Source organism: Vidua chalybeata, chromosome 1 (genome assembly GCF_026979565.1).
Source record: "Vidua chalybeata isolate OUT-0048 chromosome 1, bVidCha1 merged haplotype, whole genome shotgun sequence".
NCBI lineage: Eukaryota > Metazoa > Chordata > Aves > Passeriformes > Viduidae > Vidua > Vidua chalybeata.
Window position 1 is genome coordinate 114,444,923 of NC_071530.1, and position 21,637 is coordinate 114,466,559.

The 21,637-nt window shown below is 39.1% G+C and overlaps 1 protein-coding gene across 2 annotated transcripts; it reads right to left on the reverse strand.

The window, feature by feature from the left end:
* Window positions 1-917: 917 nt before the first annotated feature.
* Window positions 918-21,460, reverse strand: LOC128795764 (transmembrane protein 68-like). 2 transcript variants are annotated; one of them, XM_053956802.1, is made up of 7 exons: window positions 21,345-21,458; window positions 17,428-17,758; window positions 14,878-15,042; window positions 9,376-9,569; window positions 7,133-7,193; window positions 5,204-5,343; window positions 918-3,198 (listed from the first exon to the last, which is right to left on the reverse strand). In XM_053956802.1, the coding sequence occupies exons 2-7, from the start codon at window positions 17,753-17,755 to the stop codon at window positions 3,094-3,096; spliced, it is 993 nt and encodes a 330-aa protein (XP_053812777.1). In that variant the 5' UTR covers window positions 17,756-17,758; window positions 21,345-21,458; the 3' UTR covers window positions 918-3,093. The 2 variants fall into 2 exon arrangements, with proteins under 2 accessions (XP_053812777.1, XP_053812786.1); XM_053956811.1 differs by lacking the exon at window positions 918-3,198 and adding an exon at window positions 6,788-6,833 and having other exon boundaries at window positions 5,267-5,343; window positions 21,345-21,460.
* Window positions 21,461-21,637: the final 177 nt, after the last annotated feature.

Here is a 21,637-nt window from a genome sequence, read left to right on the forward strand (position 1 = left end):
GCACTGTAGACATAACACATTGTCATCACAGCTGTATCTTCTCCACAGAATAACAGGATGAAGCAACATAATGCTATACTTGTACAGCAAACCCCATACTGGATGAGCCACACAGTTGTGTTGACAGTGCTGATTAACTGCTCTACCTTGCATTTGCAGAGATTAATTTCATGTGAAAGCATCCTAATAATAGATGTTCAGACTGAGCTCTGCTATTACACAACAGGACAGTAGATTGGCCAGTAGGAGATTTGGGTCTTGTTGAGAGATAATGATGAAGACCTGTCAGTACAGCAGTTGCTCTACTTCCAAACAACCTAAAAATGAATATCCTGCTTATGCTGCTCACATGGCGAAACATGTAATGTCTTCAGTGTATATAAAGGCCAACCAGACAATCAGTGGTTTAGTCTAACCCTGCTAAAATTCCCTTTGAATACTTCTGCTTGATGCACAGTAAACCAAATCAGCTAAAAGGATGCCAGGTCTATAACCTTACTTGTGAGAGTATCTATCCATGTCTGCTTCTTTTTCAATAAAACTAAGCAGGCAATTATTCACACCCCAAATATGTACAAATAAACCTTACTAGTCAGTATTTATAGCCTATTTTCTGTTGCAAAACTTTTAACTAAAGTGGTACTGCAGTGCTTGTAAAGGCTCTCTGCAGCACAGACTGCAACTATTAAAACTCAGACCTTATTGTTTATGTGACTTTTTTCATTTATTCCACTGTTGTCTAAATTATTTTTCATTTCATTCCTTATGGGGTTTTGTTCCTTCCATCCCTATTCAGACACTGCAAGGCAAGAAGGGTATTTCAGGGGTAGGACATGCTGCTCAAAACCACTCAAGGTTCAGCAGGACAGGCCATATATCATTCCATTTAGTTCAAACACAACACACAACTTCACAAGTCTGTTCCAGTTGTCAATTTTATTCAAAAGATGTCATCTATATATTTTTAATATATAGAAATAAATATGAAAGGCCTATACAAATATGAAACACTTAGAGAGTACCAATACTGCCCTTCATTTTTTATACTGATCTTTCAATACATAAAGGGACAAAACTGCAGCAAATAATCCATATACTTAATAAAATAAATTTTACAAAATCTCTGATAACAATGTCTGTCCATATCTAACAGAACCTTTTAGATCGAGTTCTCTTTTACACACATGCAACCTCAACACAAAATATGTTCAGCTTTGAGATGCTCACAACACAGACTGATGTACATTTTTCTCAAGATGGACAGTAAAAAAAAATTAAATTTAAGTTGTACTTCAATGCAGGAATTTAGCATTATCATTTTTAATGACATGCTGTGTTAACAGTATTTTTGAAACACAGTCCAATAAATTAAAAGGAACACAATCTTGCCTTCAAGTAAAACCCAAGTCATTGAAAAAACTTCAGAATGGGCATTTGCTTTTATATACTATGATTCTTCCCAAAGCTTTAAAAAACTTAACACCACGTAAAATGTTTTTGGTAAAAAAATAATATCATAAAGTAAGCCTTTTGCTTCTTGTGAACCACATTTGATAGACAATTCCCCATATTTTTTTAACATAGGGCATCACCCACATGCAGTTATGCAATAACACCAATTTACACATTTAAAAGAGCATAAAGCAAAGTATGTGCTTAAATGGTGAGAGGAATGACAACTATATGGAATACAAGTGCTCCTTCAAATGTCAGTTATTTGTTGGGTATTTTTCAGGGAGGTGTATTTTTTTTTTTAAGAAAAGGTCACACCCCAACAATATTGAAAAGCAAACACATCATATAGCAAAAGCCTCTTTGTTTCTGAAGGAGTTTGTCCTCATCCCAGAACTAAAAAGTTCCCAGATGTTAATTTAAGAACTGTAGACCAAAATTCCTGGAAATGAGAAGAAATATTTCAGATATTTCCTACATGGACAATAAAACCATAGGTTTTAGCTAAGAAAAAAATATAATTTGCTGTAAGTGCACAAAAGCCCAATCTTGCATCTCTCTCCTGTTGATTCAATTGTTTTCACTTAAGTATACAGAACTCCCTCTCCTTCATTATTTAACTTACATAAATAACTGTTTGAAGAATATATTTAGTAGTGTATCCACATACTAAATCTTAAAGGTATTTGGGAATGCCAATTCTGTTTTTCAAAAAACCTACTGCTTTCAAAGTGTTGTAACAATTTTCTCTTTCCATCAAAATAAAGATTTTTGAGCTCATATTACTAAACCGTATTCTCATTTTTACTTCTTGATGTTTGAATGTTTGGCTCATTGTTTCAAAAGAGAATTTGTAGATTCATTGAGAAATAAATGGGACAAGTCTCTACTCAAGGGCAGATATCCAATATGCCTTGGCTTGGAATAGCAGTTGTGTTGTAGGGTTCTCATCCACAGCATCAGAGTGGTTTCTGTAACAAATCTCCTTGGATCACTGTAGTTCTCTAATCAATTTTCACTCCTCTGAACCCTTTCTGAGCTCACCCAGCAAAACTAAACACTTTACAACACAGGTTTTGCAGGCACTGCTAGAGGTTCTGCAGGCCAAAAGTGGTGGACTGCTTCCCAGCAGTGTGAGAGTAACAATCTCAGGAAAGTTTTCATGTGTGTTGTATGGCATTCATCTGGCCCACAAAACCTCCTTACAATGTTGAGGGTCAAGACATTAAGAATCCAGCTCTGCAGAGGGTTTGACATTCAGGTTAGAGATCCATCATATTGGGGATGGGAGACAATGACAGACCAAAAGGAAGACAGACAATATACATAAAGGCTTGCAGTATTATTTGGAAAAAAAAAAAAAAACCAAAACAAACCCAGAAACAACAACCCAGACACTTCCAAGGTAGGAATGCATTTATCAAAAATTAAACATTGCCCCATTATGAATGATTTGAAGTTTGGGTTCCTGAGCTTGATACTGGAGAGGGGAAAGGGCAAGGGCAAGTGACTTCTATCTTAAATTATACAGCAGTATTATTAGGACAGTATTTAAAACCTATTATTAGAAGAATGAATAATTTACAAATGTGACTTTAAGAATATTATAACTAAATAGTAGTTATAGAAGTTCAGAAGACCTTAATCTTCTTTCTTTTGTGTTTGAAATCGTTCCATTAAAGCCCTAAATATATTTCCTGGTATTTTCTGATGTTTTTCTATGAGAGCTTGGACTGCTGCTTTTGTCTGTAGGGAAAGAGAAAAGGTTTTGGTCAGAAAACCTCATCTTCATACTACTCATATAATAACACAATTTCTAGGCTCTTTTTAATCCTTTCAAATACCACAGCACTATTGCAAGTTCAAAATACCGTTCTTCCATATTTAAGCCCATAGGATGTGATTGTGACAATACTGTCAAGAAACTAACAAACTAGTACCTCTTATGTCTGGTAGCTGTGTTCACAAGCTGTATTAGTAATACACAGAAGTCAAACAACAGAGTAAATTCATGAAGAAACTTAGGTCTATAAAGCATGTTAAACACCTGCGTGATGTACTGCAACTCAAACTCCTGCCTATGCCCAGGTTTGCATCAATGACGCTCTTCCAGTGGGCACCACCTCTGCTTCTACACATGCTCAGAAGTGGCACTGGAAACACCACTGTGTCTCAGGAGATTTGACTTGTACAAAGTAATGCCCTCTGGACCCACGGCCCCTGAAGGATCTGGTCCTGTGACACATGCTCAGGCCACTTAGCTGCATGTGACAGCAGCCCTCACTTTCACTCAAAAAACAAACAGGCCAAGGAGTGCAACAGCAGTTACTCTTATTATATAAAACCTCTATAGGGAACATTCAAAAGCAGGGCAACATGCAAAAGCTGTGGTGAGAACACATTTCCTATTCTGCCTAGACAAGCACAGGCAAGGGAATTCTTAAGGTCAGAAACAAAAGAACAGAGAATTATTTGCCTCTGTAAACCAGTGGTCAGCAAGGGCAGATGTTGGTAGAATGTTTATTGGTACAAGCTCCCATTGTTTATATGAATAAGTGATCAACTGTTATGTCCTTGGAGAAGGACTTCATACATCTGGTCCTAAGTGACTCTACAGATGTAAAATTTGCATTAGGTAAAAAATTTGAGCTTTATTTTTTGCTCTATATAATGGGAAAATGCATACCGTGCCATAGCCCAAAACACAAGATACAACTTCAGAATCACTGTAAATAAGATTCTAGGGAATTTGCACTCTAGGGGCTTTATCTAGCAGAATCTGAACTTAAGTCAGAAAAAAGTGAGGGTTGGCATAAATGTAAGATGTCAATGCCTGTCTGAAAGTAACTTAAACACATTCTCTGCTGAAAGCCAGCAGTTCTGAAGTCCTGTCAGAGTGACCCCACAAAAGAAACAACCAGTGCTCCATAACCCAGGCCTAAGATATTGCAGACAAACATTTTAAGAGTCTTTTTGCAGAGACCTAATCATAGGATAAACAGGCAAAGAGAGACAACTGAACTGACACCTGCATGGTCAAGAAAAGTCTCTCTCTCAAGTGAAGTTTTCAGAATACTGTAAGTGACCATCTGTGGAGTTTTCAAAAATACCTACTTCGGCCCACTCCATCTCACTGCTCCACCACTTAACTGGTTTATGTCTTTGCACTGTGAAATCTATTAATAAACTGAATAAACATGAGGACCTGAAAATCCTTTCTATAAGGCATCTAAATCTTAATTACAGGAACATTTAGAAGTTAAATTGCTGGGCTAGAAACTGGACAAAATAGAAACTCACTAGACAAAGCAGGGAAATTATTTATGTTTTTCTTTTATTGTATGTAATTCCAACAGTCTGTGAACATAGATTTGCTGTGTTTGAAAGGCTTCCTTAGCATCTTTCTGAAAACACCAGGAAGCAGAATGCTTCCTCTTGGTTGAAGTGCTTCTCCCTATCAATTGAGAGCTGTCTTGTCTGACCAAACTTCTTCAGTCTTTAAAGCAAGTTGTTTCTCAAAGCAAATATAGGGTGCAATTAACCGTAAAAGACCTAGAACATCTGTAAGTTGTAGTAATAAAAGTATGGTATTTAAGAACAACATTCAGAGTTAGGCAAGTACAAAATTTACCATGATTCCACCAATTTCTATAACTGGCTCCCAGACAGAAATCACTTGACAAGACTATTGCAGTGGTTTTTATCAGAACATTCAACATTTTAAATGTACATATATAAATAACTATCTTACCTTTGCAGCTAGTTCCTCAGCAGTCATATTTGGTTCATATGGAATGGGTTCTCCAATAAATGTACGTAGCTTGACAGGAAACCCCCCGTATAGAGGAACTACCGGTAATCTAATACGCTCATATAGTGACCTAAGTATTTCTAATGTGAAAAAATGTAGTTGAAAACGGGAGAAAGAAAGGTGGGGAAAGGAGAAGGGGAGTGGGGGAGGGTAAAGGAGGGAAGAGAGAAAGAGAGACACTGGGATTATTCTGTGAAGTTTTTTGTCCCCACTACGTCAACATTGAAACTGGCTTGCAAAGTAATCTAGCTCCCAACCCAAACTTTTAAATAATGTGTCATCTCAAGTGCTATTATACCTTGAGTTTTATTTCCTAAAGGCTGCATTAATGCTTATATCAGATTTATTTCTACCCTAACTTGGTGTGAAATCTTTCCTCCAAAGAGTAGCTGAAACAAGAAGAGGAGAAAAATTCAATAGCTGTCTCTCTGGAGAGGAAAAGAATCCTACGCAATACAGGTTACAGGTTTAGCTTATTTGACAGGTTAGCATTAGAAACTAGTATTGGAAAACTGCATGTTCAGTCCCACTGAGGTCTAAAGGATCAGAAATCTGCCTAAAAGTCACTCATGCTAACATACTGAATTGTTCTTTCAGATCACACACTGGTTGCAGTTAAACAACACAAAAAGAGAGAAAAAACAGGTATTTCAAAAAGCTCTAGGAGGACACATCCTTCTCCACATGCCATCTTCTAAGTGTTTATCCCAAACGTACCCAGAAGAGATTCTTTGAAAAATGTGTACTAATACTATCTTTCTCAATTTCAGACAAGAAACTCCATTAACTGGCATGCCGGCAAAAGAAAATCCTTACAGCTCAAGATGTGGAATTTTCTGTACACAACCTATAAAAACAAAGACAAAACTACCGAAACTGGAGTAACACCTTTAGTGACCAAGAAATTACACTCCTCTAGCAACTCTGCTGTAGAATGTAAGTAGCATAAATGATTTTGACTTCAATTTCCTCTGTTTGGGATTCTCCTGAACACAGCAACAATTAATTGCTGCTTATTTTTGTACAACATGACAAATGTGTGAGTTATTCCAGCTCCAGCATCTGATGCCTTGGCTTCCTTGTGCAATATATAGCTCTTAAACAGAGGGGGAGAGAAACAGAACTGTGTTGCCCTGCAGCCCTCTGATGAAGGTGAGGATGCCATACTTGAGGCAGAACATGTGGTGTGGAGACTTGTTCAGGCCCCTCTGCTAGATAGTAACTAAGAGATATAAAAAAGAGGGAGTTTAACACTAGTAAATGAGCAGAGATGTGGGCATCTAATCATCCCAGAGATGGACCCCTCAGACACAATACCCATCTATTCATGTTCTGGTTGCAAGTTCCATAGAGATAAGGAAGGAGAGCTGCCAAATCCAAGGTTTTGTGAGGAACCACAGGTCTAGTGCAGAATAGAAAAGCAACTACAGATTAAATGTAGTTCAAACCATTCAAACTTTAAGTACAGGTAGAAGTGTAAGCACAGAGCTTTAGGAGAACAGAAATAATGTATCAGTTGCCAACCTGTTTGCTTTGCTTCTTAACAGACAGGAGAAAACCTAGGGTTGGCCTAGCAGATATAAGCAGAGAAAAAAAGTACTTCAAATCTTCCTGCCTTTTTCTGTGTCTTTTTTTCTTTCTTCTACTGCTTGTTCAAAAGAACATTATTATGTGGAAAATAACCTAGATGAGCCAATATCACATCTAATGCTGATATTAAATCCTAATAATATCTCTGAACTCTACTAGAGAGCAAACATCAAGAAACAAGGCTGTGTTAAATCTCAAACTTATATGAGGATTATTTCTACAGAGATAGGCTAAACACACATGGAAAAATAAACTACAGAAAAATAGAAAATATCTTACTTATTCCTCCTAATGTCCTAAAGGCTTCTCGAACATTTTGTGTAAACATAGGAATGACGGGCTAGGAGGGAAAAAAAATAATTAAGAATTTAAGGAAGATAGTGCTATCTAAAAAACTTCTACCTCACTTAAACTCAACAGGCAAATTAATTTAAGAAGTGTTTCTCAGACAAGAATATACAGAGAGTAAAACAGGTATTCTGAAGTTCTTCTGTGACCTTCTGCCATGAAGTTTCAAAGTGGAGAATACCACAAGATTTCAGTGAGTCACTGTTTCAACAAGTCTATTTTCTTAGAGCAGTCCAGAATTTCAGAACCTATGGAGCTTTTAGGCATCCCTCCCCCCATCTAGCAGTGTTTGCACAGTTGTGACTTAAGTGCTTAAACCTCTTACCTAATTTGTAGTTATGCTCAAAGGGAAGGATTCACAGGATTGGGACACTAAACTTGTCCGATTCCTCTCTGTGCTGATGGTATTGCTTCACACTTGGTGTGTCATACTCAATACAAGTCCATGACTTATTTCTGCTGATAAGTACTTGGAATGGTGTTGAATATTTCAAGTTTTTATTGCTGTTTTTAAAATTGCAAACAGCTGTCAAGATTTACAAGAACTATGAGGGGGTCAGCTACTATATAAAGTTTTTCAATAGCATTTTATAATATGTGCCCATTGTACACAGCATCATCAGAAATACAGAACTCTTCATGGGATTTTCATGAACTCAAATTCTTTAAAACTTTTTAAAGCCAAGCATGGGGATGAGCTAGCACATGTAACTTTTTCATGTCTCAAGTTGAGGGTTTTTTGAGAGGGGAAAAAAAAGTCTGTAAATAATTACAGAGCATAAGAAGAAGTGCAGTTGCCTAAACTGAATGCATACAAATATCTTTATTCTAGAACAATCTTATTTGGAACATATTACTTTTGACATAGAGGTAGAAATTTTTGTTTATATGACAGAAATTCTGGCAAAAAACCTGCTGAAATAAGACAACTTGAAGAAGTTGAAGGCTCCAGTTTTAGACACATTTTTCTGGTGTATCAGACACATTCTTCTTTCCATGAGGAGTTCTGCTTATGATTCAAGGTGACTTAGAAGTTCATCTTTAATCTAAATAAAGATGTTTTTCCCAGTTTCAGCCTGCCTCTGACATTCTTTCTATTTTACTGCATCTCTCGGGGTTTTTTTAAGAGGGGATGAAGCTACAAGACCCTTGTGAGTGCATAAAGGGAACCAACACACATCCAATAAAATAAATGCAACTAGTACAATCATAGTTGAATCTCAAGTATGGCCTTTCACATGCTATTGTAATACATTAGTAAAATCTAAACTTGTTGAAAATACTTGTTGTTGTTTAAACAGTGTTGTTTTCCTTGTGAGAAAAGTGATGCACACTTGCGTCTTAAAAGTATTCTATTTCTGTATAAAATCCAGAGATTTAAGAAGTCTGTCATTGACAGTAACTAAATATAAAACTCCTGGTATGAGACTTGCTTTTAAATTAGGTATATGTAGACCTATGGACATATGAGACATCTTCCAAGTACAAATCTAGAACAAGAGGAACTCTGAAATGATTACTAAAATAGTTCAATATACTCAAATATAGCACACACAGTTGTGCCTTAACAGTTGGTCCTCTATTAATAACTACCTGCCTGCTGACCAAGCCCTGTGCTGTACATTAGAACTGAAGAGTTCACACCAGTGACCAGCCCTGGACATCCCTCACGACCATAAAATACCAATACAGTACAAAGTGTCGGTGAGTCTATACCCTGCTGGTCACACCACACTTCAGGGACAGAACAAACAGAAACACTGAGTTGGACTCCATGATCCTGATGGTCCCTCCCAACTCAGCACATTCTGTGACTCTGGTATGTAGGGCTGTTTCCCAACCATGCTAGTCAGGGAGGGCTAGACCATCACAATACTAACCAGGTATGTATAAAACAGCACATGCTTATAAGGAGAAACCATCCTTTATTTAATCTCTTGTTTTTTTGAACTCTGGACTTCCTAACCGCATTATTCTTAGCTGACTCATAAGCCTTCTTATCTATCAAAAGCGACAAAAAGAGTCTTGAAATGCAATTGTTAGAGCAAGTAGACCATACTCATGACAGTCAGAAATCTAATATCAAATATATGATAATCAAAACAGCTTTCTCTGGAAGAAAGTACTAATAACCTAGCTTTCTTTGCTTCTCTTCCATTATGTGTCATACTTACCACTTTTGCATCAATGGCGACCTGAGCAAAGCCCTTCCGATCACTCCACAAAATAGTGTACATTTCATCACTGAAGAGTGCTTCCCGAACTCCACCTGGGGCAATGGCTAACAGATGGCCCTTCTCCAGAGTCCTGACACAAGCTTCTTTTGGTCCATGTATAACTCCAAATACCTCAAGTAGTATTCTAAAACCTGTAGGGTAAAGATAACATTAATTCTGAGAATGTAAATTCATACTACCATTGAGTACAGATCCTCAGCAAGGAACACTATAGCTACAACTTAATTGTCTAATAAGCTGTGGTCTCCAGTCCCCAAGAGGGACTGAAGCATTAAGTCTAACTTACAGATTTTGGTCTGCAAAGTAGAAGATTTAGGGGTTTCAGTGGCTTTTTGTCATAATAAAGTCAAGTGTTATCCCACAGTCAGGACTAAACTGAAAAAGAACTATCAAGCACTCCGTGATATCTTTCACATGTCCCTTTGAAGGAGCTGTTTGACTCAAGGGCACTGACTCCTTGCTCAAGCTCTACTGTTCAAACATAGCACAGCCCAAATAGAAGCAAAACCAGGAAATTGTTTTGGTTCTGTTTTGTGAACTTCGGTAAAGAACAGCAGCACATAAGAAGGAGAATGACAAAGAAAATGCATCGTTCTCTCCATAAGGGATCACTGCAGCAATTGACTCTGGTTCAGTCTGTGAGTACCTGGATGCATTTAATGCATCTGGTAAGCCTCAACTGGGCACACTCACCTTCTGTTAATATTGTAACTGAAGTTTTTGACCTAAGGTTACATAAGCTCCTCATATCACCTTGAATTTGACATGTCATTCAGACCGTACTCTTCAAGAAACAGTAGAACATCAAAATTTTGCTACAAGCATCAAAAGGAACACGTTTGATCAATTTAGACAACTAGCCTATCGTTAAAGGACATAACTACCACAGACCTCTGTTTGCACGAAGTAAGTCCTGTTCAGTTGGTTCAATAGATTTTAAACTTATACAGTATTTATGAATAGTGAAGTAATAGTACCAAAATGGTAACTTTGGATGACTGGGCGGTAAGGGGAACATTACTTCTCTGTCTTGAAGTTTCCCATTGAAGCAAACAACCTTATCAGCCATAGACAAAGAACTGAGTTAAAGAACTTAACAAAGTTAAATTCACCTCTTGATAACAAATTAATATCTGTGACTATAAACACACATTTGCTACATACACACACATGCTAAAGGAGAGCCCAAAGTTAAGAAGACAGAGGTCTTATAGCTTGCATAAACTAAGGGCTTAGGAAGAAAAGCATGAGGCAACACATTATTAGTTTATTCTTAACTAAACTCTGATCTCTAACTAGTATTTTTAACTGGTGTGAGTATAATTACTCCCAACTCATCTCTATACCCAATCAGGATCTGCCCATACACACGGCCACAGAACACAAGCTGCATTACACCTGTCTCATATTTTGCCATGCCTGCCTCCCACACTGCTGATGATGCTCAGTCTTCATCTAGTAGCATTTGCACAGGAGAACACCTGAAATATTATTTACCTAACTGAAATTCAGTTCTTTCAGGTGCTATTTTTTTTTTGTGGGATTTTCAATAGCTGATTTTTACAATGCTTGACATTCCCAAACTAATTAAAGCTCTCTGGAATGTACCTGGTGGTAAAAAGCTGCCTGTCTCTAGTACTTTCTGTTAGTGAGCTCAGGAGACAGACAAAACAGTCATGAAAAGGGTTGAGATGAGCAGGAAGAGACTCCAAGGAAGTAAAGACTGTGACAACACCATTTCTGCATTGGATACACTGAGGAAGGGATGAGGGGGAAGGTGTGTGTGACAAAGCAAACACCATGAGTCTGTCCAGTTCATAGATCAGTAAAAAAAAAAAAAAAAAAAACAGAATATTGACAGAATACAGACAAAAAAAAAATGTACTACAGAATAGTTGTACAGGGAGGTTTCAAGTCCTCACAAAATTTCTCAGTTGTATTTCATCTCTTGACTTTTAGTATCAACTTTATATTCTGAGCTGTACTTCACAGCCTTGCCAGCAGATCACACATTACTATTGATATCTCTGCTTCAGTACCAAAGAAGGACCTGGCTCCCTTAAAGCAGCTGGGAGACAGAATCTGACACAATGGCCCAGAAAGGACAGCCAGGGTACCTGTGTTCAAGGCAAAAATCATCAGAAAGTTAGAAGAAACACTGGGGTAGTACCAGGTAGCACTGCATGAAAGGAACCAAGAATCTGTTTTTCCATTTTAAACAACAAAACAACTCTCAGAATTATCTAAACACAATTTTTCAGCCATGTAGAACATGTTCTTCCAGACACCAAGAAGTTCAAATTTAATTTTATTCCACAGTTCAACCTGTACTCTGCCCTTTGCCCCAACATACTCTTCTCCTATTTTCCACAAGGCTGTATTGGCAGAAATGTTTGAAAACCCTTTGAAGAAACCCAGTAAGGCATGTAACTGCTCTCAATTTGTGCACTATGTACATTTTTCTATCTTGACTGTAACATCAGGGCTGTCAGCTACCAGATAGCAGGATGGCAAGGATGTCATAATTTTCCCATGGTTGACCAGACACAGAGGAAACATTTAGACCATTGAATCCAACCTTCCATAGTTGTAGGTAATCACACATATATATCTGCAGAGCATCCAGTCCACAAGATACTTTGCAACATCTTGCGCATATAACAGACAAGAAGCCAAAGGTCCTTTCCTCTGGAACAGGAAAGGGACTGTCTTAGTTACATAAGATAGCAAAAAACTTTTAAAGAGGGCTCCCAGATGACTTTAAGAAGCAAAAATGGCCCATACTATAGCAGAGGATGATGGAGAAGAACACAAGTGAAATCTCAATCCTCTCTGAATGCTTTGTGAAAAGGCTTTCTCCCAAACTTAGAGAAGTAAATGTTTTTCTGAGCACTACACAGCTAAGAGTCTAAAGGAACCAGAAAGCTGGAATACTGAGTTTGTTTTTCCCTGTGGCTAACCTCTAGTTATAAAAGAAGGAAAAAAAGAATTCACATGACCATATTTCATATCCTTCTCCTCCAAAAATGCAAGAAAAGCATACTCAATACTGACACAATTGTGACACATCCAAGTATGTCTAACAGACTCCCCAAATGCACTGCCACCCCTTCCTATCTCCCCTGCACTGAGCATAATAACTTTTGGTTAAAACATCTTCTGAAAAGCATCCAATTTCATCTGAACACTTAATCAAAATCAGACAGCCTTAGTATTAGGATAAAATTACAGTCTTTCTGGTTTGATTCACAAGGGAAGCAACATCTACCTGAGTTGCCAGTCATAGATTAGATTAATGTGCTTATTTTTAAACAATCCACAACATTTTCTGGGCTCTTTGGACTTGTCTCCCTGAACAGCCTTAATTCCTTCACAGAATCAGAGAATTATGTAGATTAGAAGGAAGCTCTGGAGGTCATCTAGTCCAGCCTCCCACTCAAAGCGGGTTCAACTAGATCTGGCTATTCAGAGCCTCACCCAGTGGAGTTTTGAAAGTCTGCAAGGATGGAGATTCCCCAACTTGCCTAAGCAATCTGTTCAGGCGTCTGATCTCCCTCATGGTAAAATACCTTTCCACATGTCTAATCAAAATTTCCTGTGTTGCAACTTGTCTCTGTTACTTCTCAATCTATCGCTGAGCACCTGTGAAAAGAGTCTGACTCCCTCTTCTCCCCACCCTCCCACTAGGTCGCTGAAGACAGCAATAGTATCTTTCTCCACCTTTATCTGGTACACACCAAACAAATCCAGTTCTCTCAACCTCTCCTTGGACACTGCGTGCTCCAGATCCCCATCATCCACTGATGACCTTGTACCAGGGAGTTCAAAACTGGACACCATGTCACAGGATGTGCTTGCACAGGTGCCATACCAAGGGAAAAAAATGTCTTCACTCAAACCAGTGGCTACATTCATGCTACAAAAAGCTCACCGTGCAGTCCATCTTTGCTGTAAGGGCACACTGCCAACTCACATCCAGCTTGTTGTCCACTAGAATACTAAGCCCTTTTCTGCCAAGTCCCCTTTTATCCAGAGAACTCTTGCACAGAATTGCTCTATCCCAGATGCACAACTCTACATTTGCTTTTGTTGAATTTCATAATATTTCTACCAGTTGAATTCCATTAAGTCCCTCTGAGAACAAGCTTTAATGCCCAGTAGATCAGCAGCTTCTCCAGTTTGGTATCATCAGTGAATTTCCTGTGCATGCTCCAGGCCCTCATCCGGGGTACTATAAAAACTCTTAAGCAGCAGTGGTCTCAGTATCAATCCCTGAGGAATGCCTGTAGCTGTTAGCTAGATGTTGTACTGCTAAAACCAGTTCTTCAAGATCAGCCATTCAGCAAGATGTTTCTGCAATGCTACTGAATGATATTTGGGGAACTAATAAGTATACTCCCACTTAGTGCCTTATTTTTAAGCAGAAAAGGAGTAAAACATAATGTCCCATTTGATAAACATCTGTGCCTATAAAGATACAATACGCAGCCAAATCTGCATCACCAAGTAGCTTATATTAGTCATCTGTATGCAAAAGATTTGATAACCACTGATAAATGAATCTATTGGCAAAAGCAATTTTAGAGGCAAAGCCATACTGCAATCAGTATGAAAAAGTTCTTTTCAGGGACTAAGGCTGAAATCAATCTATACCAACAAAAAAAAGACAGTTTTCTTACGTGAGTTGGTTCTAGTAACAGCACCAGTACACTACAGAATGCTCCTTGTAATTCATTTTGTGAATTGACAGGCCTTTAATCACAAACCAAACTTGAGAAAGAAAGAGGGTATTACTGTACTTCACACAGATAAAAAAACAAACCCCTCACATAATAATTTCACCAATTGGCAGTGCATTTCACTAGGCTACCTAGCCAAAATCTTGCCCTAAACATGTTTTTCATTTTCTACCTCCTTCACCTCATGTTTCACACAAACATGTTGAACACTTCTCTAGCTTTCCTCCAAAACAGATTCTACTTGAAACAGTCTTCCTGAAACAGGTAGACTGCCTGCCAGCCTCAACTAGGTAAGCGTTGGGTGGGATAAGAAAAGGCATTGTCTCTCCAGTCTAGTATTCTTAGCTTATAGGGTATTTTTTCCAAACAGTTTAATTCTTAATCAGTTCACACCACTCATTGAAATCTTTGATAATGATTAATACAGAGAACACTGCTTCTCCTTCAATCTCCTTCTCTTTGTTTCTAAACACCCTAGAGTCACTGGAAGGTGTTACCCAGGCAGGACTATGTCCCATCCTTGCACGGGCCAGTCTCATTCTTGTTTGTAAAGAACATGCTCTGTTTCAAAACTTTCACTAAATTTGTCTGAATGTCTGTTCTGAAAGCTGTGCTCCTGCAACACCATTTTTATTAATTACACAATTAAAAAATTAAAATAAGAATTCCAAAACTGCTTGTCTCTAATGAAGTATATTACCTGGTAATCTAAAGACAAAATGATCAGCTACTACATTGCAGCGCCTCTTCTTCATTATATGTAGTCTAGCTGAGAAATAGATATAGTCAACGGGAGTAGCTCCATGATAAAACACAACAAGTCCTGGTCCTTGAGGAATATTTTCAACACCATGAAGCTCATAACCTGTTAGGAGTTAAAAATGTAACAGATGTTAAATTTTTATACAATTCTATCCCAAATAAACTAACTTGCAGCAATTGGCAAACTGAAACCAACATGGATTAAGAAGTGGTTAGAGCAAAGTGACCGATGATAAGTCAAGAGCTAACTTGTAGTATCTACAAGAAACACAAGTTGCTTCATAGAGAATACAAGTTTCATTTAAGGCACTACACAAAGAAAGAGCAAAAAAAGAACCAACATTAAAACAAAACACCCAGTTGCACTATTTCAAACTGTATAATTTATCCTTATTTTTTCAGTTCACTATTTTCAAGGCTGCAAAGTCCTCGGAATCAATCATTCAAGAGAAATCAAAATACGGACTGGGAGTGGAGAAACAACTATTTCAAGCTATTATTAACCTTTTGAAGTTCATTGCCATCAGGGACTGTTTTAGAAGATTTGACATGACAGCACCCATTTTCATGTCTCCTTTTACTCCAGGACATGAAGTTTATCTCTGTTACTTCTCTCCAAGTTATACCTGTTCCAGCTTTCCATCACTACATACTAAAAGCTAGTTGGGACTATATATGTCTAGCTAAAAATATACATAAACACACATAAGCTTCTTCCTGACCTCACATTTCTATTTAAGTTACAGGGCAGAATATATTTAATTAACACAAAATGCATCAGTATAGAACATACTCAGTTAATGCCCAGTAGTACTGTTGCAGTATCTTTTTTAAAATAAAATAAAACAATCAAAAACAAAACACCGAAAAAAAAAACCCTCAACCAAATCCTGTCACTTCTTCCTAAATTAATCAGGTCTGCAGTTCCTATTCCATTAATTTAATTCTGAAGGTACTCTTGGCTCTTCTCCCTCTGTTTTACTTTGTATACCTGTGGAGCTGCAACACATTGCAAGTGTGACATTTGTCCCATCCCAAGGGACCACTAACTGTGCTCCAAGCCAGCAACTGACACACATGGCATTGGCATGATACATGTAAAGTTACAGGTATCAATCACCTGGTTTGGGGATTTGGGTGTTGGTTTGGGGCTTTTTGGTTGTAGGGTTGTTTTTTTCTCTTTTTGGTTTTTTATTAATGCTGTTAGATTTCAGGATGGAAAGTTGTTCTTATGATATCCTGATGAATCAAGTAGGGGAAAAAATAACTGGAAAACATTTCATTCTTTAGCAAGACAAGTGTATAGATAAGAGGGAAGCAGCTGGCAGGGCAGAAAAAAGTCACAGCTCTCAATGAGGAACCGGATAAGAATCTTCTTGCACAAATAAAATGTCAGACCTTATGAAAAGAAAAAGTTACTAAGGATTAAAAGACCCAAGGCCTTAAAAATAATTTTCTTGTGAAAAAAAAAAGTAAATAGCTTTTTATTGTGAAGAGAGCATTTTAAGCTCTTTGATGTAGCCGTTGATTTTGATATAGTGTAGTTTCCTAGATTTGAAAGTTACATCTTAGTCTTACAAAGCCCATCTGATACAGCTGCTGCACCATCTGGTTATCAATGCCTTGAAAACCCGCTTCCCTTTGACTAGAGAACAAATAGAGATGATTTTCAAGGATTTATTCTTTATGTAAATTGTTCTTAAGTATCTCTTTCTCCTTTAGCTGCATCTAGACTGAATGCTCTGAAAGAGACTTATGATTTCTTTAGAGAGAAAAGCCAAATCATTTATTAAGTCTGTCTTTATAAAGAAATAATAGCAGAAGGACAAAGAACAGGGCCCTTAGTTTTGACATTCTAGTAGAGAAAGTAGTAGTCAAAAATATAAAGATAAATAAAAAAGAGTTCTGTTACACTGTAAGGCTCTGAAGGTAATTTCAAGAAGCAACTAAGTGCTCCTTTTAGCCATCATTTAGCATTTTATGTAAGACTGGTTAAGTGCAATTAAATTATGCTAACATGTGCTGGCTGACATACTAGCTATCAGGGAATAGCTAGTTCAGGGAAGCTAATAGATTCCAGTCTTCACATACTAACCCTGGAATGATACAATTAATTGATCTAATTTTTAACACAACACACATTTCAGGTCTTCTTCAAATGAGGAAATCCAGGAATTGTTGTAAAAAGCAAAAAATGGAAAAAAAGGCACTTAAATTTGCATAAATTCAACCAGAACAGAGATGTCATTTTATAGCCGCAAAGGAATAAATGCATAAGACAAAAAGCTTACATTCAAAAAAGTCTCAATGGCCTTTTTTTTTTGTTTCAAGCACCACTGACAGTCACTCATAAAACAGAAAAAAAAAAAAATCTGGCCTGAATTGGCATGCACTAGCAGCAACAATCAGGCATATCTTGATAATCTTGAAAGCTAAACAAGGAATAAGAGTTTCAGAAGTTTTTAATGAAAGGTCAGATCTCACTTACCATGCCATATTCTCCCATGACCATCCCATATGGTTGCCAACATTTCTCTTGCACCTATCCAAACGTCATGGGAATAAGCTTCCTTTATTTCATTCTTCCTTTTATAAATATGAAGCCAGAGAATGGAAACGTAGAAGAGAATGATAATAACTCCTGGAAGTACAAAGACTACTACAAGTGGAAAAAGCAACCATAAAATGTAGAATGCATAACTCAGATAATCTCCAATATCCTCCACACCAGTCCATTCTTCCAGAATGTAAGTCAGGCAAGTTAAATAGGACATAGATGTTGGTCCTGCAGTACAGGATTCATTTCCACCTGACATCTCCTGTTTAAAATAAAATTTTAAAAAAGTATATTAATAAATCTTCCAAAAATATAGATCTGCCTATACTGTTTAATCATATAATTAACCTCTCTGATGCATTTTATTCATATACCATCTACCCCATATCCTAGCAGTATCTATTAGAAACAACAGTTCACACAGCAAAACTTTTACTTGATCATTACAGTCCTTGTCTTTTAGGTACTGGAAATGCTGACAATTCTAATGGAGAAAGGTGGTGCAATTGCTTCATTTCAGGCTAGGATTTTATCTCATTGAAAACTGTACAACTTGCACAGACCCAGAACATTTATACTGTTACCAATACCAATTAATACTGAATTTTTGAATTTCAGAAAGTGGTATTGATTAGTCTAATTTATTGTTACAAAAAATCAAAACCTTCTCTCAAGCACTAACTACAATAGGAAACAGCACAATCTCAAATCCAGTGCTTTAAGGAAAACCTACTGAACACTTCCACTCACTATAACCCTAGAACATCTCAGGAAGAAGACTCTCAAATAAGAAAGTCTCAGCCCTGTAAAGATCTTAATTTGTACCCGCAAATTCACCGATAGCGACATGTCAAGACCCAAAGCACAACACAGAAGCAGCAGAACAGACAAAAGGGAAAAAAGGTCACAAAAGTCCTCTTTAGAGTTTTAACTGCTCTGGCTTTACTGTGTCTATGTATAAGAATCTCTCCACTCCAATGCCATCTCCTAAAAATTCACCAGCCCACAGAAGTCAAGCCTGCAATTCAGGCTTACTGTAACTCTAGAGCTACATTTTTTTTCTTAGCTTTGTACAGTTTAGGGGACAACTTGCTATTCACTTCACCTTACAAACACAGGGCAGCCTGAATGCTTGGCTATTTTAGTGCTTGAACAGCAAACCTAATACCTCTAAGTACAAAAATTATTCTAGGCTAGAAAAAACTGGTTGATTAATATTCCAAGTTCCGCTAGTCAGGACCAAGAAGAAAAAAATGTTGCACCTGTAAAATAGGCTTGTAGAGAGAAACGGAAGAACAGCATTTCTAAAAATGAAAATAATCTAAGTTTGAAGTTGCTGTGTTTTGTTTATTAGAATGTGACACATAGAATGTGTCCTATGCCTAGACAAACTTGTATGTCTACTATTCCTTTACTCTTGCTCTGTTTTTGCAAGAGACTGAAATACAGATGATAATATTGCTTTCAGAACACTGGTGACAACAAAAATGACAAAGCAGATCAATTTTACTCCACATTCATTAAGGAACATTGAAACACATACTAGAGTAGAAGTCATTTCACTTATTTTCCTATCTCAATTTTCCCTCACATTCTGACAGAGCAAGGATGTCCCTTTTCCTTTGGTTTTGGAAATCAGCCTCTACCCACATTAGTCAAGGTAACTAGCTCCTACTAATGAGAAAAAAGCTGATATTTGCTCCCACAATCCATGGCTGTTCCAAACTAACAACATTTTTCTCCTCAGCATGTTCTTGAGGACAGTGTGACAGGCAGCCGATTATCTCCGGCCACACATAAGCACACAGCATTAGTGACATGCCCTTCACTGAATTCATGCACCCCTGTCTTTGGGGTGTGAATTAGGGGAAAAGGATGGGAGAGAGTGTGTGTGGGAGAGCAAGAGAAAGCTCGTTTTCATTCCAGTTGCCAGAGCTGAACTCCAGAACCTGTCAGGCAGCAAACACCCACAGCAAGTATAAGAAACACAACTTGTGACACCAAGCAAGATTCAGGAATAGTATTCAACACCACAATATTAATCAGATTGTTATGCCTGGACTTCTCCAATGGCTCCACCTACTACCTAGAGAACAATATGGAGCATGGGTTATGGCACAGAAGCATTTTTTCAAAACTGAGAGGTGATTATGTAGCTTAAAAGAAAGCTTATGGCTATACTCTCCCACTTTAAATTGTTTATGGCTTTCTGCAAATCCCAAATCCTCCATCAAGTAAATTTAAAGTCCTGTTCACACATGTCAGTCTTGCAAAATATTACGTGTCCTTTTGCCTATAATGTTCAATGCAATACCTCAAATGCAATCACCACAGTTTTTGAAGTTTACTTGCATATGTATCTGTGTGCTAACCTGCAACAGAAACTAAGAGCTAACATCTTCTGTGCTACCAGCCACAGAGGTAAGAGCTAAAGCACTGCCTTCCCTTAGGAACAGTCAAATCTACCCTGAACAATGCTGCTTCCTCATCTTGAGGAGCATAACAGGATAATTTATACTGGAAGTTATACTGTCCAACCTCCTCCTAACTAGCCAGTTATATCAGGTTGCTCAATGACATATCCAGTCCAGTCTGTAGTATCTCCGTGGACAGAGATCCCACAGCTTCTTTGGTCCCCTAATCCAGTGCTTGAATACCTTCATGGTGCAAATGTTTTTCTTTATTCTAGTTCTAGAGTTCCCCTTACTACACCTTGTGCACCTTGTGTCTGTTGCCTCCTGTCCTTTTGCTGTGAAGATTCTACTTCCCACATTCATTAAGAGCACCAGTATGGTCATCACAACGTGGGTACTATGGCAGTGAAGAACGGAAGGCAGATTATGATCAAAAAAAAGCCCAGAAGTTCTACACTGAACACAGGTTCAACATAGTTCTTACGTGCCACTAACAGAGAACAACACTGGTCTGTTCCAACTTGCTGTTGAGAAGTTCAAAATACACATTTTTAAGCTCTAACTTGCTAATGCAGCAGCTTACATTTTTCACTAGTTCACAAAGACACAATTTCTCGTTTGACTAATTACAGTGCTTACAACTTACGCTTACACTGCAAGCTTTATGATGTGGAAACAAGCTAACACACAGTTCCCATCACTGACTTCTGACACACGACCCAGAAAGGTCCTTAACTAAACTACAGCAGAGGCCTTCAGCTGCAGTCAGCAGATGTTGGGATAACCGAGACCCTACTGATCAGGATAGGAGCGATTATGGACAGCAGCACGCTCTGCTGTAAACGACACACAGCACGATTCCAGCGTGCATATGCAATGTGCAAGTGAAACCTCTGGAGGACATCCCAGTGTTTCCAAACTAGAAAGACGCTGCGAAGCAGCAGCTACGACACGTCCCTGCCAACAGAAACACACGGCTACGGAGGGCGTTTCTACCAAAATTAGCACTGCCGCCACAAGCACAGCAAAAAAAAAAAAAAAAAAAAAAAAAAAAACAAAAAAAAACAGAAGACCCTGATAATCCTGCGAATGTCACGTACGACAGGAGAGACCCTAGAAGTCGGGGGATGGTTTAGTCCCTGTTTTGACCCAAGATCTGGGCGGGCTTCTGTGCGGTTCCTTGTGCAGGCGGCCGGAGCGGGCCGGGGCTCGCTGTCCTGGCAAGCAGGACACAGCCCGGGCCCGGCCGCCCCCACGAAGCGCCCCCGGCTCCCATCGCGCTCCGCCCGCAGCCCCTGCGGTTAAAGCAAGGCCCCGAGCTCGGCGGTGACCGAGGCCACCAGGGCAAGTCACCTCCCGCCCAGGCACCTGCGGGGTGGCGGCGGGGCCAGGCCCGGGCCGGGACCCTCCACCCGCCCGGTAGCGCCCGCTCACCTTGCCCTGGCGGCGGCGGGACCGACTCCGGCCCCGCGTCCCTGCCGGGGCCCGGTTTTACTCTCCGCCCGCCGCCCCCGCGGAGGCCGGGTGCCCGCGGGGCGGCCGGGCCGGGGCGGCTCCCGGCGGCGGGGCGGGGGCGGCCGGGCGCCCTGCGGAGCGGGGGCGGCGGCGGAGGCGCGCAGGGGAGCGGGAACTCCGCGCCGCCGGGGACGCGGCAGCCGCCCGGACCCGCGGCCGGCTCGCACCGCCCGCCGCTTCCGCCGCGGCGGCACGGGGTGGGCGCCGCCAGG